Source organism: Ceratotherium simum, chromosome 17 (assembly GCF_057802395.1).
Source record: "Ceratotherium simum simum isolate JZ-2026a chromosome 17, ASM5780239v1, whole genome shotgun sequence".
NCBI lineage: Eukaryota > Metazoa > Chordata > Mammalia > Perissodactyla > Rhinocerotidae > Ceratotherium > Ceratotherium simum.
The window spans coordinates 27,338,739-27,356,149 of record NC_141916.1 but is presented as its reverse complement, the minus strand read 5'-3'; the positions used below and the strand labels follow the sequence as shown (position 1 = coordinate 27,356,149).

The following is a 17,411-nucleotide window of genomic DNA, read 5'->3' as shown; positions in this document are numbered from 1 at the left end:
GTCATTGAGAAAATTACATCCTTAACTTTCTTCAGAATACCGAATCATCTTCACCTCACATTTTTCTACCTTTCTTCTCTCTTAGTAGCTACAGTGCTCTCTGGAGCCAGTAGAACCACAGGAAGGAATACAGGTGAGTTTACAAGCTTCCTAACCTCTTCACTTTTCAATGACAACAATAGCAATGATAACTAACACTTTCGAGCACTAATTATATGCCAGGCCCTATTCTATACCCTTCTCATTATTATTTCTTTTATCCCTCACTCCAAACTGTGAGGAAAGTACTATTGTTTTTACAGATGAGAAGACATATGGCTAGAGATGTTAATTAACTTGCTCAAGCTCACGCAGTGAATAAACAGCAGATTTGAACTTGAACAGTCTGACTCTAAAGTCCATCCTCTTAACCATGACACTGTACTACCACTATGCTATATCACTAGATTTCTTTGTTACATGTCTAAACTTTTCTAGAACACTAAAATTTCTGTGGCATCAATGCTTTACCCAAATGAAAATTCAACAGGCAATCAATCCTGCTTTGTTTCTTCTTCTGGGGGAATCTAGTAGCCAAGTCCCTGGCATTCAAACAGCTAAGGAAAGGAAAATACCTTTATCTCTCTGATGTTGATCCCAGAGAAAGGAATGTTATCATTGAGACTCCCCCCTACAAGCGCAAACTGCACCCTCCTCCCACAAATTTATATTGGGAATGAAACATTACATTAGAAAACACATAAAACAATCCTGGAACGAACTATCCCTGAAAATGGCATTTTCACATAATAAAAAAATTTATAGTTTCCCCATCCTAGTCTAGAGTATACTCTTCTTATTATAGGAATGAAATTAACATAATGATATCATTCAATTTTGCTTTCAGGAACTACTAGAGTGGCCCCTGGCAGTACCATCTCACCTGGAAGTTCCAACACAGGTGAATCAATGAGGAAATAGGGGCTATAATTTCTTTCTTGGGGCTAGATCTGAAGCATAGTACATGATACCTGTCTATGACTTTCCGTTAGCCCTTACTACTTTCCTTCTATTCCATCTCAGAAGCTACAACTTCCATAGAAGGACATATAACCAAGGAAAGTGGAATTGGCAACTCTTGAGTTCCTGCTAATTTATATTCTGCCTTTGCCTTTTCATGTGGACATTTGTTAAAGGAAGTCTATATTTATGAAAATCATATCATTTCTTCTGGGGGCAAACCTTATACTGTAGTTCTTAAGAGGAGACTCCAGAAAGGTTCCCCCTTTTTGATATTCAAGCTATTACCCTAGTCTCAGATGGAGGCAATATATGTCCATATAGTTCTATTTAGGGAAGCAGTGATGAAAATAACTCTGAAAGTTTTAGGTCTATCAAATTTTGGATTTTGGGTGTTATGAGTTTATTCACTGAATACAATGAAATACATTTACACAAATATTGTGTCTGTGTCTTGTCATTAGGAGCCACCACAGGCACATCTGGAAGGCCAAGCTCTGGAAGTGAAACAGGTAAACATGGGAAAGGCCCAGAGACCTTTAATATTTAATGCTAGGGAATCAAATCATCAAGGCTGGACCATGAGCCGATGTGTTTATTGTGGCCTTGAATTTAAAATGGAGAATGAACTTCATCTTGAAAGGATAGTCCTGAGAAGGGTCTTCTGCTGCTGTGGAGTGACAGACAGTCTTGTTGTTGGCCATGCTAGTCTCAGGATGGTAAATGCATCAGTGTTTGGATTCTCTCTTTCTCTATTCTACTTCAGGCAGCACTGGTGTAGTCTCTGGCACGACAGTTGCATCTGGAAGTTTCAACACAGGTAAATCAATAGCCTAACAGGGAATATAAGGAGCTTCAATAATGGGATATCCCCCTGCCTCCCTCCCTGTCAACCCCTCTGCCCAAACACACATTCCCTACCATACGCTGGGGATAGCTTTTCTCAATTATATAATTCTTCTGAATTTACTCTTTTTCTGCTTTCTTCCTTTCACTTAGGGGCCACAACTTCTTTGGAAAGTGGTGGAACCACTAAGGGTGGAATTAAAATAGGTGAGCACTAGCCGTCAAATAATTATTTGTCTCTTCATCTTAAAGTAAATCACCTTGGCTATAACAAACTTAGGGGAAATTTACTCAACCTAAATCTCTCTTTGAGTAAAAAATTGTTAGGATGTTAACACTTTACCTCATGTGAATTGCCCTTTACTTTGTATATTTGTAATAAAATGGGATAATTGAAACCATACGTGATATATCACTTAAGGCAAGAAAGTCCCTGATATAAACCTTTTAGTTTATACTTAAAGTTTATACTTATACTTAAAACTAAGTAAAAGGGAATTCATAAATTGATTCTCTCCTTTTGTGATTTCAGTTACCGCTGGAGTAACTACTGGCACAACCATCGCACCTGGGAGTTCCAAAACAAGTGAGTCATGAAAAAGTTGAAGATCTATAAGATCTTTAGAAACCTGATGTCTGCCATCAGAATATTACATCAAGTCATACTGTTACATATTTTTCCAAATTTCTGCATCCGATATCACTGTCTCCTATTTTTTCTCAGAGGCTACAACTTCTACGGAAATAAGAGCTACCACTGGAGTTAGAATAGCAACTGACGAGTGGTTTGCTTTCAGCCTTTTGGGTTCTCAATAATTTTCTGTTTGAGTTTGTGGTAGATTATGAATGAGTGAGAAGGTGGGCTGAGATAGGATTTTGTATTCCCTTCAAAGAGACAATATGTCAGGTCAATCAGATTTGGGTCTTTGCTCTTCAGACTGATTTTCTCCATACACCAGCCTTTTGGATGTGATTTTATGAAGCTAGGAATGATGTATTACTCTCAGTCCTTTATCTATCTTGCTTTTGCAAGTATTACTTCAGGGTCAACTGGAGTTTCCAGGGGCCCAGAAAATTCCAGTCCTGGTTAGTAGATATGCTTAATTCATCCATCTTGGGCTTCTCTTGCAGATAAAGCACATTTTCATGGGTTTATCCTCAAGACTAAGGTCCCAACAAATTAAAAATGTTTTTTTATTTACATCCCCCTTCCCCCCACACACACAACCAAGGAGTCCCCACTGAAGTACCAGGAAGCCAAGTCACAGGAAGTAAAACAAGTGAGCAGAGGAAAAACACTTTTTTCCAAAGCATTAAGCCGTAGAAAAAGGGCTCCAGCATTAGACTTTTGCCATACATTGGTTTGGAGAAATGAAAGAGTCTGTGGGAAAACATGGTATTTACTTCTCTTTGCATAGACAGAAGCCCTTTTATTGCTTTTAAGAAACATGTGAATTTATCCAGGTCCATGCTAGTCTCAAGGCAAAAAAAATTATTGCTATGATATCTTTCTCTCTCTCTCTCTCTCAATTGCACAATTTCTCTATCATTCTCTCTCAATCTTATTTTCATTTTCATTTCACATTCTACTGCTATAACTTCTTTTACCACACTTGTTCCTGGAAATTCCAACATGGGTTAGTCAAAGTTGCCACAGTGAGTTATCTATTGGTATCTCAGGCAAAAAGCCATCTTCTTTGGGAATATGTCTCCTACTATCACAATGCAAAACATTTTCCAGATTTCAAAATTGTTTAAAAGCACCTTAAATTTTTCTTTTTTACTCCCAGGGGCTACAACTTTGAGACTAAGTAATGACACCACTGGGAGTGGAATACAAACAGGTCAGTCATGGCATTGCAGAATTGTTGGGATTTCATTGATTACTAGCAGGATTTTGCTACTGACAGGAGATGAGAAAACTTTTCATTTGAAGACTCTTTTGAGCCAATTGGGGTTGGTCATCTTAATGCACTAGAATTTCCCGGACTAAAGATTTCATCAGATGCATCTTTATTAGGATATAACTTCCCAGCAGTAGATACCTTAATGGGGACAGGAGTCTTTTTTGATAAAATATTTTCTTACTTGTCTTCATAGGAACTACTCTCATATCAGGTGAAGTCACCAGTTACCAAGGAGTTTCCAACTCAGGTAAATGAAGATGACTGAAATAAACTTAGGGCATTTTTGGAGTCTCACATGAAGATTTTTTGTTTACTCAATGAAAATGATCAAGGAAAGAAATATTTTCTTTACTCTACTAAAAACAGTAGGGGCATGAAGTGGTTCAGGAAATAATAATAATCTAGTACGTTTGTGGAATACAACCTAGGTGTTGGGAGAACACTGCAAGAGTGGATGCTGGGAGGTTTTTTTGAGCTTCTAGATATTTCGTGACAGAAATTTCCGAAAATGAGGAAACAAAAGAGATCACTCATCAATTTTGTATTCCATAATGGCAATATTATAATATGGGGCTCAGTTATGACAAAAAAATTTAAAACATAATTCCATGGGCAATAAGGAGCAATTGAAAGATTTTTGGTAGATTGATTCTCATGCACAGATTTGCTTTTTTGGAAGATTAATGACATAAGTTAGAGGATTGATATGAAGGAGAGTAAGGGTGGAAGTGTGTGATCCAGTTTGAGACTGTTAGAATTGAGACATGAAATGAGGCAGTAATGTGGGGAAATATAGGGCAGAAGGAATGAGCAATGTGTTGACAATTTAGAATCAATTACAGTGTGGTGGGCAGTGGGGGATGAAGGAAGAAGTTTGGATGAGTTCTAGTTCATGGTTTGGGTGCTTGCATAGATTGATGACAGTGCCATCCACCAAATTTGGGAATATACTGGAGAAGGAAAAAAAATTGATAACTTATAAAAGATATAGTGAGGTCAAATTTTGACAGTTTGAGTTTAAAATGCTCTGAGGTATTCAGGTAGTGTGCGCAGCAAGAATGAGAAGTGCAACTAGAGCACAGAAGAGAAGCCAGCACTGGAGACAGAGATTTGCCAATCATTCACTTACAAATGATATTTGAAACTATGGATGCGTGTGAGTTTATTTAGGGTGAACACATAGAGTGAGAAGAGAAGACAAAGAAATTAAAACATGATTCCTTGGGCTTTAAAGGGTTGATAAATGCAAAGGAGCCTGAAAAGGGGAGGAGTGTGGGTTTAGCAATTGCCAATATGGATTTGACTTTGCGTAAGACAGAGTGTTGGAGTACTGGGATGTGACCCAGGAGACAATGCTGCTTGTAATTTGGGGATTTAGAATCTCAGATCAAACCGGATCAACTAGAATTTGCAAGGGATGTATGTGTTTTTGAATGTTTCATTTTTCAGAGATCCCAGGCTTACAGTTATAAAACTTTGAAATTAGAAGGGAGAACTGTCTTGAAATAATTAATTAAAATTTCAGGATTCCTAATTCTTTCCATTTTTTAACCTTCAGGAGTCACCATCATAATTCCAGGGAGCCAATTTACTGGTAAAACAGGTAAGCATGAGGAAGTAAGAAAGGTGAGGATAGGAAGGCACTCATCTTCATAATATTAGTTTCATAAAGGACGGATCTCAGAAGACTGGAATTCACCACAGGGAATAAAACAGAGCAAGAAAAAAGATGTTTATTTCACCTTTTGGAGCAAGGGATCCTGGAGAAGGAATAATTCTTTCACAGAAACACATGGACTTGGCCTAAACCGTGATCTGTATCCAATAAGAAAGACATTGCTACACATTACCCTCTCTTTCTTCTCTCTCCCACCCCAGGTACTATTGGGATAGGCTCTGGTATTACATCCTCACCTGGAGATTTCAAAACAAGTAAGTCAAGTAGTTTAAGGAATTCTCCTTTAAGTGGCTCTAGGGACAATATCATACTCTGCCATATCATTTTCACATTTATAAACTCTCGATCTTCCTCCTTTGCTCTTACAAAAGCCACAGCTTTTAAAGAAGGTGTTGGAACAACCAAAGCAGGAATTTCATCAGGTGAGTTCTCCCGGATTTTGGATTTTCAATGATTCTTCCATTTGAGTTTTCTACATACAGATTATGAATGAAAATGAGCATGGCTGGAAAGGGGTTGCTTTTAATTTAATAGCAAATCATAAGGCCAACCTAGGTTAGCTCCTTGATTTTTCCTAGAGAACACACTACAGGTGTAATTCTCTAGATACATCCCTTTTTTTTTTTTTTTAAACTTTGCTCCTTTTTTGTTTCAGGCAATACCACAGGATCAGTGGGAGTCACCAGTAGCCAAGCAGGTGAGTAGAGATCACCACAATTTAGCAATTTTTCTTGGAACAAATGTTAAACCTGGCATGTCATGTTAAATTGTTTTCTCTTGCTTCAGAGAAATGGGTACACTTGCCAATACCACACTCTTCTTAGGTTGAAAAAGACTTTATGAGGCTCATCCTTCTCTCTTATTACAGGAACTAGTGGGGTAGCATCTGGCACAACAGCTATTGCTGGAAGTTCCAACACAAGTAAGTGAATATTTATTAAGTGGCTGTAAGTATCTAAGCCTAGAAAAATTAAGGCCCCTCTCTGGAATTCACTGTTGTAACATCAACACAGCAGTCCCAACCTCATTCTTGTTTGCCTTTCTTAGAGGCTACCACTGGAGTTGGAATGCAAACAAGCAAGCATCAGTGGTTCAAATCTGTTGTGTTCTCGTTAGTGACTCCTATGCCTTTGCTTCAACGTAGGGGAATGTTGAGGGTAAAGATAAAGGGCTAGAAAATAGGGCAGAATCTCATTAGAAATGTACTTTTCCAGCCGTCTCAGGTTGTCTTCTTGCTCTGAGTTCCTGGGCTCAGATCAGGGTCCCCAGGCAAGTTTGTACAGGTGCACAAGAGTCCCTGCTGAAGGACAGAGTAGAGGTTGAAATCCAGCCGGTATTCCTCCTACTGGGTGTAAATCCATGAGGCCTTATTTGTCCAGAGGAGTTGTTTTCTGTAATTCACAAAGGTACTCTATGGGCTAGCCGCAGCATTGGTCCAGACTTTCATCTGATTTACTTTTTCTTCCTGCTGTTGATCTTTGAGGATAGCCATAGGAGGTGTGTCTAATATGCAATGTCCTCCATTTGCCTTTTCAGGTACCACTGTGGAATCAAGAATTACTGGTGTCCCAGAAAGTTCCAGCCCAGGTAATGGAAATGATTGACTCAAGTGAAGTTTACGTGCTCAACATTCCTGTCTCCTTTAACACCCAAATGTTTCAGATAACCAGATTATCTCTATGAATGAGTATCCAACTTGAACTGTAAAAGAAAAACTGTACCAGATGGGGTTAAATAGGCAAGAAAGACTTTATTTAAGATTATTGCAGTAGGGATCAAAACCATTGCAACAGAGGTGAGATTTTGAACTCAACTCTGCTGAAATAAAAGGCAAGAGAGTTTTAAGCACTGGGATGAACTAGTAGAAAAGTACTGGAGGGTTAGAGGACAAGTTGGTCTATGTGATTAGGCCATCTATATTTGCTAATTGGTGCTTATAGAATGAAGTTAGGCTCCTACTTAGAGATAGGGAGATAGGCATACTATTATTCTTGATGATTACATTTCAAAGAGGTGGCTCCCAGGTCTTTGAGAAAGACATTCCTGGATTGTAAAACTGGCCAGAGTCTGAGGGAAGATTTACAGCTCAAAGGGGCAGAGAAAGAATTTATAATTTCAACTTTTCTAAAGTAAATGCTCTAGGAAAAGGGAGTCCAGGGACCTATAATCAATAAGAAACCTATCTAAAGTTTAGTCAAGCTGAGGGGAACGTTAAGGCTGTCATGATCAACAGGAATGTTTTCCCATTTTCTCAAACTCTATTACAACTTCTCTCTCAAAAACTAATACAAGAGAACCAGGAAACCAAGTTATTGGAAGTAAAAGACTTAAGTGTGAAAAAAGTTCTTGCCATTTAGAAAAGGGGGACCATAAGTGAGAAATTCCCAAGGTCATAGAAAATATTCTATTCACTTCTGTGAGCAGGGAGTTGCTAAGATAGGGGCCTCTCATGTTTCAATGACAGGAGCATGAACTAGCATCTGTAGATAATGTTAGTTCACTCCAGGTGCTTTGAGGCCTGTTCCATGTGGAGATGTCTTAAGACATGCTCTTCTGAGACAAGAACAAATTCATTGCTCTTCCTCTACTCATTTTAGGAACCTCCAAGGAAGCATCTGAAACAACTATTGCTCCTGGAATTTCTACCACAGGTAAATCAATTAATAACAACTTTGCTTGGTGGCATCTCAGAAGACAGGACAGCATATCTGAAGTTAAACTCTGGCTTCTCCCCTATACTCACCACTTTCATTCCTCCCTTAACAGTCCCTGCTTCCTTAGGAATCAAGGAAACCTCTGGAACTGAAATGCAAATAGATGAATGCTGGCAATACAAACTCTTCAATGATCAGTGTGTCTGTGATTATGTATAAGAAGTTGAGTTTGGGGAAGAGATGTGGTGGGGAAGAAACACGAGAGATAGGCCAGGAAGATTATGCTAAATTTCCTTTTGGAACATGACTTTGAAGTTCAACTAGGGATAGTTTTTTTCTCTAGGATTTTCTGGGTTAGGCTTTCACCAGAACTCCTCTCCTGAAGACTTAGCTAAGCAGTGAAATCTCTGAGAATGAGATTATGAAATGTGCTATTCCCCCAATTTTTTTATGTTTCCTTTTGCAGGCTCCACCTCAGTATCAAATGGAATGACAAGAAGCCCGGAAGTATCCTACCCAGGTAAAATGAAATGACCCTAATGTACTGGAATGAATTGTCTGTTCCACATGAAGCTTTCCTTGAGCGTGAATTTGTGCAACCATTTGTGCATGCACACACATAGAGACTTGATATGTGTACGTGTTATTCTAATAAATAAAATGACAATGCCATCCTTTTGTTTCTCTTAGAAACCACTGGAGCAGCAACAGGAAATCAAGAAACTGAAAATAAGACAGGTCAGTATGGGAAGAGCCCTAATTTCTTTGTTACTTATTCAACTAATATTTCTTTAATATCATGTATGTGCTAGACTCTGCAGCAGACAATAACAGCAAAAATGTCAATAAAAAACAGGCTTTGTCGTTTTATTACTTTGTGTGTGTGTGGAGGGGGAGAGATGATTACGGGCACAGATACTATCATTACAGTATATTTAATGTTAACCCCAAAACTTGTACAGTTCTGGTCCTGGGGGTACAGTGAGAATAGAGTGTTAATTTCTGCTTGTTAGTTGGTAGTGTTGAGTGAAGGCATCAGAGAAAAGATGATTGAGTTTAATATTGGCTGGGGTAAGGAGGGAATTCCTGCCAAACAGTCCTCAAAAAGACAGAGACATGAGACAGCATGAACAAGTTCAGGAGTCAACCAGATATTGGTAATGGATATGAGGTTCGGGGAAGAAATGAGATTAGAGGTAAATTCATGAAGGACCTGTTTCCAAACTTAAATGAGACTTTATCCTGATAGTAAGTGGGATCTCCTTAAAGATTTTATTAAGAGAATAATATGATCAGGTAGATGTCTTAGACCAGTTACTCTGATACCAATGTGGAGAATATGAGATTTTGTGGCTATTTTATAGCTCCTCTTAAGAATTTCTTCAGTGAACATTTGGAATTCTGGCCAGGGAAGATTTTTATGCTGTATTTATGCATAATCATTTCTCTCTCCTGTTGCTGGTTTCTGCTAATCTGCTAAGCATTCATAATTGGGGATTAACCTAGCCTCCCTCAGGAAAGAGAAATATTTCATCCCCCCAACTCCCACGTCTTTAATTGATTTCTTTTTTGTCCTTCTGTAGCTATTAATTGTTGGAGTCCCTTTACCTAAACTTATAGAAATTTTAAGTTCCTCTTAAATATTTTGTTGCTCCTACCAAGCCTTTTACTGGGTAGCTAGGATAAAAATATTAATCTGATTTTTAGCAGTTTGGAAATAGAATTTGAAATTTGTGAGTGGAATGTTGGGTTGACCAAGATATAGCTTGTGTATACGTATTACAAAAGATATGTAATGTGTGAAGGCTCAAAAAAAAAAAACATATGAGCAGTTTAAAGCATTTGGTGGGGGTGGAGATAGAACAAGATTGAAGTATGCCAAAAAGACAAAAAGAGGATAAAAATTCTTAAATTAAACTAGGTGAATAGTAATACTTATATTTTTCCTATATCTGAATTATCCTTTTCCTTGTTTGATTATATATTTTATTGTCTTATTCATCAGAACTATCTTCTAAGAAAATTTTGAAGAGACGTTTACCTTGATTCTCATTTCTTCTTTTGATTCTCATATTTTTCTCCCATTAAAATTTGAGATCCAAAGGAAACGCTTTCTAATGATAGAATTTCAAAAGCCATGAGGAGCACAAAGGGAAGATAGATGGCAATATGTCTGTTTGTAAGACTAGCAATTTAGCCGATTATTTTCAGCAAATAGAAAACTACATTTACGCCGTAACTATTCCAATAGCTTTAGAGACTAATTTAAGGTGTCTGTTTTTACACAGGATGTCCAGCACCTCTCCCACCACCTCCGGGTAAGATTACTTCCACTTGAAAACCAATCGTTCTGCATTAATGGTTCTTCTTGTAAATCAGATTTCAGAGGTCATGCCAATAAAAGTTGCTAGCTATGGAAATGTTATGAATAAGATAATTTGAAGTGGATGAATTTAGCTTTTACTCACCAAATAGTGAATGGATAGTCTGTTTTCTCACACACAAACTAATGAAGCCAAACCAAACAGAAGCATCTTGTTACTTAGTCAAAATAGAGTTTACCTACTAAATAAAGTGTTTCATGTACTTGTATGATATATTGATCAAAATATTGTCACTTGATAGTATTTTTTAAACTAGATAATGCCAGCTTTTTTAAAGGACTGAATTGTAGCAGGAAAAATTAAGGTTAACCAGAGTTCAATAATTTTAGAAGACTTTGAGTTCTTACTATTCTCAAGGCAGTGTGATGGGCTTTATAGAAAGTGGCAAAAGTTACCAAAAAAATCATTCTCTGATCTTAGGATATAGTGGGAGAAGGGAGATTTTCAAAGAAACATAGGCAATTTTCATGTAAGGCTGAAAATAAATTTCACAGTAAAAATGTGAAGTGTGTATTATAGAGAGTACGTGTTATGTGCCACATGTGTTACATATATTGTATACTTTGGAGGGATACTCAGGTATTTCATTACAGAATTAGAATTTGAGAACAATACCTAGCATAGTCCGGGGTATGTAAATGAGAGAAGTAAGACATGGTTGAGAAGGTAGATTGTGGCCACGTTACACAGACCTTAGAAGCTGGAATGCTCAAGTAAGGTATTTATTTTACAAGACTATCGGGGCCATCAAAAGTTTTTAATCAAAGCAATGATGAGATGAAAATTAGGCTTTAGGAAAATTATTCTACCTGTGGTATAGAGAATTGATTGGATCAGGAAGAGGTCTGAGTCAGAGTAACCCCTGAAAAAGTCAGAGTATGCTAAATCAAAAGTAATAAAGTCCTGGAGTAGTATTGTAGCAAGTAGAACCAGGAAAGGAAGGGATGCAAGTGAGGATGAAGATATGGGATTTTGCTGCAGATTGGATGCCAAGTGATGGAAATGAAGTAATCAAAATGACTCCTAAGTTTTAAGCTTAAATAATTGAACAGTTCAGTCTTTAGCAAGAGCAAGCCAGTTTAGGTAAGAAACTGGTTTTAGGGTCAAGATGATACAATCTGTTTTGTGAGCAGTGAGTCTGAGGTTCTTATAGATCTGCCAGGATGCTATTAGGCCAAGGGAGACGTGGGTCTATAGCTCACAAGAAATGTCTGGACTGGAGCTAGAAGTTCGAGAGTCATCCACTTGATATTACAGTGGACATTGTGGAGATGGAGGAAAGTACCAGAGGAAAGACTAGAAACAAATGAGGGAGAGGAAGAAGAGCTGCTGATAGAGAAATTTCAGAGTGTTAAATCTGAAGGAAGGAGAACATTCTCAAGGTGAGAGTTAAAAATGTCAACCAATGTACGAAACTTGAAAAACTGAGACAGGGCCCTTGGGGCTGGTAATTATGAAGTCTTGGTGACTTGTAGGATTATGGAGGCAGAACTCAGCCTGAAAAACAGTAAGCAAAACAGTAGCCATAAGATGTATTGACCATGCCAAGAGAAATCAAGAATTATCTTTTGCTGGGGATTATAAAAATAGGAAATATATATATGCTGCTTAGGGACAATTTGCTCGAAGCAGGTAGGCGTGATTTATCCACCTTAAGTCACCATGCAGTCTTCCATAATTTTGTGTCTCTGAAATCCCAGTGCCAATTACAGTATTGGCCACCTGGTAGTTATCTACAAATAACAGATGGTTATATTTTGCCAAATTTAATTAGCGTTTATCATTTCATGTTAACAGTTTGTCATGGTCCACTGGGAGAAGAGAAATCTGTAAGTACACAGTTTTTCTCTACTTTAATCCAAATTTGCTGTTATTCTTGTATTTAAATGGAAGTCTGAACTTGGTTTGTATCTGTAGCCTGGAGACATTTGGACTGCCAATTGCCACCGATGCACCTGTACTGACGCAAACACTGTAGACTGTGAACTCCAGGAGTGCCCTTCTCCACCCACATGCAAAACTGGAGAGAGGCTTGTAAAGTTCAAAGCTAATGATACCTGCTGTGAAATAGGATACTGTGGTGTGTATTCATAATACATTATTGGAATTGAATTGAATAGTTGTTCACTTATTCACATATTCAAGAGATATTTATTGAGCTACTAATGCGTATGAAACACTATGCCAGACAGGCGTGATAAATAAAACAGAACCAGTACTTGCCTTCTTAAAACTTACTATCTTTGGTGGTGGAAACTTCAAATTAACAGGTATTAATATGATCAGTAGGTTAAAGGGAGGTGATGTTGTTGTGGGAAGAAACATTATAATTGGTTAATAAATATGAACACATATATAATTTCTGTTTTCTAAATAAAAGAAGCATTATATGCTTATTTTAGGATAAAATAATGTATTTATTTTTCAGAACCAAGAACATGTTTATTTAACAATACTGACTATGAGGTAAGGTCGTTTCTACTTTGAAATATTTTTATTAATATAATTATGAATAAAAGCAGGCTCTTTCAGCTTATGATATGAAAAAATCATAGGTAAAGGAGGAGCAGAATCTGTTCATTTTTTTTCTGTATTCATTTCAAAAAGAACATCAAATGTAACACTCAGCATGGCTCTCTTCAAAGGGGGAAAATATGCTCCATCGTTAACTACCTAGCAATGGAGCTTCTGAATAAAATTCCCAATGGGTCTCACCAGATGGAGAAGACACATTTGTAACATACAAATCAATGAAAAGAGTTAAAACTGTAATTATAACGAGAAAGATCAGAAGGCCAAACTGTCAGAGATCAAAATAAGAAAACCCAAAAGACTAGAGCCCCATTATGTGGATATAGCATCACTATATATCCAGGGCTGGATTTTGACAACTGATTTGGCATTTTGGAAAGTAGTTTAACTTTTTAGGAAAAGTATCAGGAACTCATAAAAACTAGATGATTTTCAAATTAGTATTAATACATTTGAACTAGTGGTGCTAAATATTTAAAAATCTAAAATAAAATATGTGGTGTGTTAGGAAATACATAAAACAGAGCCTATGAGAGCTTTAATTTGATAACTCTTTTATCACACTCAAATTTCTATCTGTGCTTATTAATTTTTGGTTTCCAAAGGTGATCTGACTTGAGACTCTATAAAAAAAATATGGTGATGTTTAAAGAACAAAGGAAAAGTTTTACCTCAATCATTTGTACGCAAAATAGTTGAAATAATAAAATTCCGGTTTTACCAGAAAGTTCATTTTGTGGTTTGAAGCCCTGAAATAAATACAACTTCCCAAACTAGTGTTTGAATTTTGAACATAAATTAATTATGTATAAAGCAATCTAGAGAACTTTTAAAGTACAGGAACACAAGCAAAGATAGAAGGAAGATGTCTTGTGGGACTCGTCATTTGTGCTAATCCCTAAACTTATTTTGTGCCATTTTTTTCCACTTAGAATTCTTATTTGTTTTTCCTCAGACTTAGAGCATAATAATTGGTCAATTACCTGCTCACTACAAAATAACCTTTCCTGAAAATACTTGAAAAATATAATAGGGTAACTGTAGGTGAATCTTTATTTGAGGATTGAGAATCTTGACACATTTTGTGCACTCAATGAGAAATTTTGATTTTTTATGGAAGTAAAAGGCCTTCAATCCACCTTTTCTTAAATATTAATCTATTGGCTGAAAGCACCTCTGGAAATTTACTAAACATTATGAATCTGAACTTTTTTTTTACAGGTTTTATTGTCAACCTCAAAAAGAAATCAAGGTGAATAATTATTTTGTTCTCTCCCCTTCCTTACCTCCCAGATTGGTGATTCATTTGATGACCCCAACAACCCATGCATCTCCTACTCCTGCAATGACACTGGTTTCGTTGCAGTGGTCCAAGACTGCCCAAAGCAGACCTGGTGTGCAGAAGTAAGTCATCTTCTTAAGTAATGAACAAGATTCACTTCTCATGTTAAATGCATACGCGACCTGTCATCTTTTTCATTTGGAAGTTTGTGTCTGGCCGATAGATATAAATCTCTTGTAGATTCCGTTTTAGACATGTTGTCAACCTTTTTGCCAAGTATATTTTTCATATCAAAGATATATTTACAGGCTCTATAAAACTTAATCTAGGGGTATTCTAGAAGAAGTAAGTAACTGTAGAAAGCATTTTTTTTTTATTTTTAAACAAACAAAAAGATTATTTTTTCAAGGCTCATGGATTCAAGTTAATCATTTTCTATAAAAATACAAATTTTTTATATAATCATATATATGTGTACTGTTCAGATCTTTCTTTGTGCCACAATCTTCATTTTTATCCCCCCAAAATATGGTGTGGGTTTTGTATTAATGAATGCTTAAGTTTAAATTATTAAGGAAGGTTTAAGCTTAACTAATTTTCCTTTCTGAAGAAATAATTGATGCTATAGAGTTTTATTTTAAAACTCCAATATTGGATTTCAACACTTGTTGAGTTTTTACTTTGAGACATTGATGGGTTTGAGATTATAATAATGTATAAGGTAAAAATCCTGCCTGTGAGAAACTTACAGTGTCTAGTAGTAATGTCATTATTAAAGTATTTTTCAATTAAAATGAGTAATATTTTTTTGCATTTTACTTTAAAAAAAGATTTAGTTTAAATATTGTTTTTTACTTTCTACCCACTGTTGAAAAAATTTGGTGTAAATACTGTCTCATTTTTATTACTACGCTCTCCCATCTGTGCTTATTCAATCTGAGATCAAGATGTTCATTGGTTCCATTTCCTCCTTTGTGATGCTATTTCTGTAAGTTAAGAAATGTTATATTATTTATAGAAAAATACAGAAGTTTTTAAATCTTTTTTCTTTCCCATATAGGAAGACAGAGTCTATGATTCAAAAAAATGTTGCTATACATGTAAGTAAAATTAAGCTCCACATGTAGAGGAAATATAAACTGTTGACAAAAATTTAGTGTATCTTTAAAACAAAATGGCAGATCATTAACAGAAAGTCTTCTGTGTTTTTAACACAACAGGTCATCTAACTTATATGCGTACACTAACAATTGATATTAGTACATAATGTATTATAGTTACTTATTCATGTTGGTTGCAACATTTTTCCCAGTAAAAATCACTGATGTGTAGAAGGAAGAAAATTTAATTTTCATGGAAAAAATTTAGCATGCTCTTCTAATATCAGAAAGTTATGTTGTAAATTGGTATATTAGATCATAAGGATGATCAACAATGAGAAACAACCTGTCAAAAACAAGCTATGCCCCTTTGTCTTCCCTTCCATCCCGTCTTCCTTACTTCTTCCTGCTCCCCTGTTCCTTTCCTCCTCCTCCTTCTTTCCCTTTCTCCTATGATAGCAATAATAGCAATAATATATAACATTTATTGAGTATTAACCAGGTACCTTGTGCTGCATGCTGAGATAGCAATAACGTTGTGAAATATTTGTTGTTATTATTCTCTACTCTATGGTTAAGAGAACTGCAACTTAGCAACTGACAATGTTAAACCTCATTTCTGACTGTTATCCGTTTCGTTTTAGGTAAAACTAATTGCAGATCTTCACTTGTGAATGTGACTCTTAAATACAATGATTGCAAGAAAAGAGTCGAGATGGCAAGATGCAGAGGGGAATGCAAAAAGACTGTCAAGTGAGTTTTTCTTTGAATGTGTACCGTGTGTTAACGTTGTAACATTGTGGAGGAGATTCAGTTTTTAAAATATTACATGGAAAAATTTTTACATGACAACTAATGCTCAGGATCTGATGAAACTAAAATATTTAAGATCTGAGAAATAAATATTTTCAGTAGTGATGAACCATTTTTAAGTAGTTTTCTAAATATGTCAAACATAATACATTTATGGCAAGTAAATTTATTTTCATACAGTGATTATAGAGAGTACTTAAGCAAATATTCTTGCTTAAAAGTGTGTTTTTAAACTGTCACGTGCGTTTTAGACATATTACATTTTTTTTCCTTTATGTACTTTTTCACATATAGATTAATATATGGAGAAAGTAATTTGGTATTAAGTTGTACATTTAAAAGTATGTTTTATTTTTTTGCACCATAATGCTCTAATTATGAAATTATGAATCTCCACTTTGGATTTCTTTTCTTATTTCTTTTGATCTTACATACCAATTATCACTGATCCACATCAGAAGTTTACAGTGAAGGGGGAGATGCAAGGTGTAGGAAAAGAATAAATTTGTTGGAAAAGTTGATAAATCATTAGACAATTAGAAGTTGAGCATTGATGTCAATTTATTTCAAAAGACATTCCAAAAATATTTATTACTGAATTTTCCTTTTTTTAGGTACAATTATGATATCTTGGAAAATTCATGCCTCTGCTGCCGAGAAGAAGACTACGAATTCAGAGACATTGTTCTTGACTGTCCTGATGGCAGTACGATACCTTACAGATACAGGCACATCACAACGTGTGCTTGCTTAGACATGTGCCAACAATCTATGACCACAGTGGCCAGTTAATGTTAACATTACCTTTCCAGTTATAACGCGCCAAGTATTTATTTTATAAGCGAACAAAAATAATCACTCGATAGTGAGAGTAACTAAACAGTTGTATCTCCCTCAAAAAGTGAGTTCTCATTATGAGGCATTTTGTTCTCTTGTTGACTGAATTTGAAAAATAAATACAACTTTGCAAGTGATTAGTGAGCACATGTATTTATTTTATAGCAATAAGAATTCTGCAAGTCAAGGAGAAACTGAGTCATATCATGGCTCTCCAGTATATTCTGCTTCTACTTCTACTCTGCATCTGATGAGGCCACTATGCTGTTTTATTCCTTCCCTTCATAGCTAACCTATTGAAAATGTAGTTTTTGTTCTCTTTTCCTACTTCTCTATGCCAGTTATCACCCCTTCATTCTACGGCAACTCCCTCTGCTCA

At 36.1% G+C, this 17,411-nt stretch overlaps 1 protein-coding gene across 1 annotated transcript in view; it reads left to right on the top strand.

Moving 5' to 3' along the window:
* Positions 1-17,163, top strand: part of MUC19 (mucin 19, oligomeric) — a 129,800-nt gene extending 112,637 nt beyond the window's left edge. Inside the window, 25 exon segments of the mRNA XM_087441908.1 lie at positions 86-133; positions 887-940; positions 1,464-1,511; positions 1,766-1,819; positions 1,999-2,052; positions 2,378-2,431; positions 3,636-3,689; positions 3,946-3,999; positions 5,311-5,355; positions 5,631-5,684; positions 5,802-5,852; positions 6,086-6,127; positions 6,299-6,352; positions 6,967-7,017; positions 8,028-8,081; positions 8,551-8,604; positions 8,775-8,822; positions 10,373-10,402; positions 12,266-12,297; positions 12,386-12,548; positions 12,897-12,934; positions 14,294-14,404; positions 15,343-15,382; positions 16,027-16,135; positions 16,810-17,163. Coding sequence (XP_087298034.1) covers positions 86-133; positions 887-940; positions 1,464-1,511; positions 1,766-1,819; positions 1,999-2,052; positions 2,378-2,431; positions 3,636-3,689; positions 3,946-3,999; positions 5,311-5,355; positions 5,631-5,684; positions 5,802-5,852; positions 6,086-6,127; positions 6,299-6,352; positions 6,967-7,017; positions 8,028-8,081; positions 8,551-8,604; positions 8,775-8,822; positions 10,373-10,402; positions 12,266-12,297; positions 12,386-12,548; positions 12,897-12,934; positions 14,294-14,404; positions 15,343-15,382; positions 16,027-16,135; positions 16,810-16,987 — 1,574 coding nt within the window. The 3' untranslated portion in view covers positions 16,988-17,163.
* The last annotated feature ends 248 nt before the right edge of the window (positions 17,164-17,411 follow it).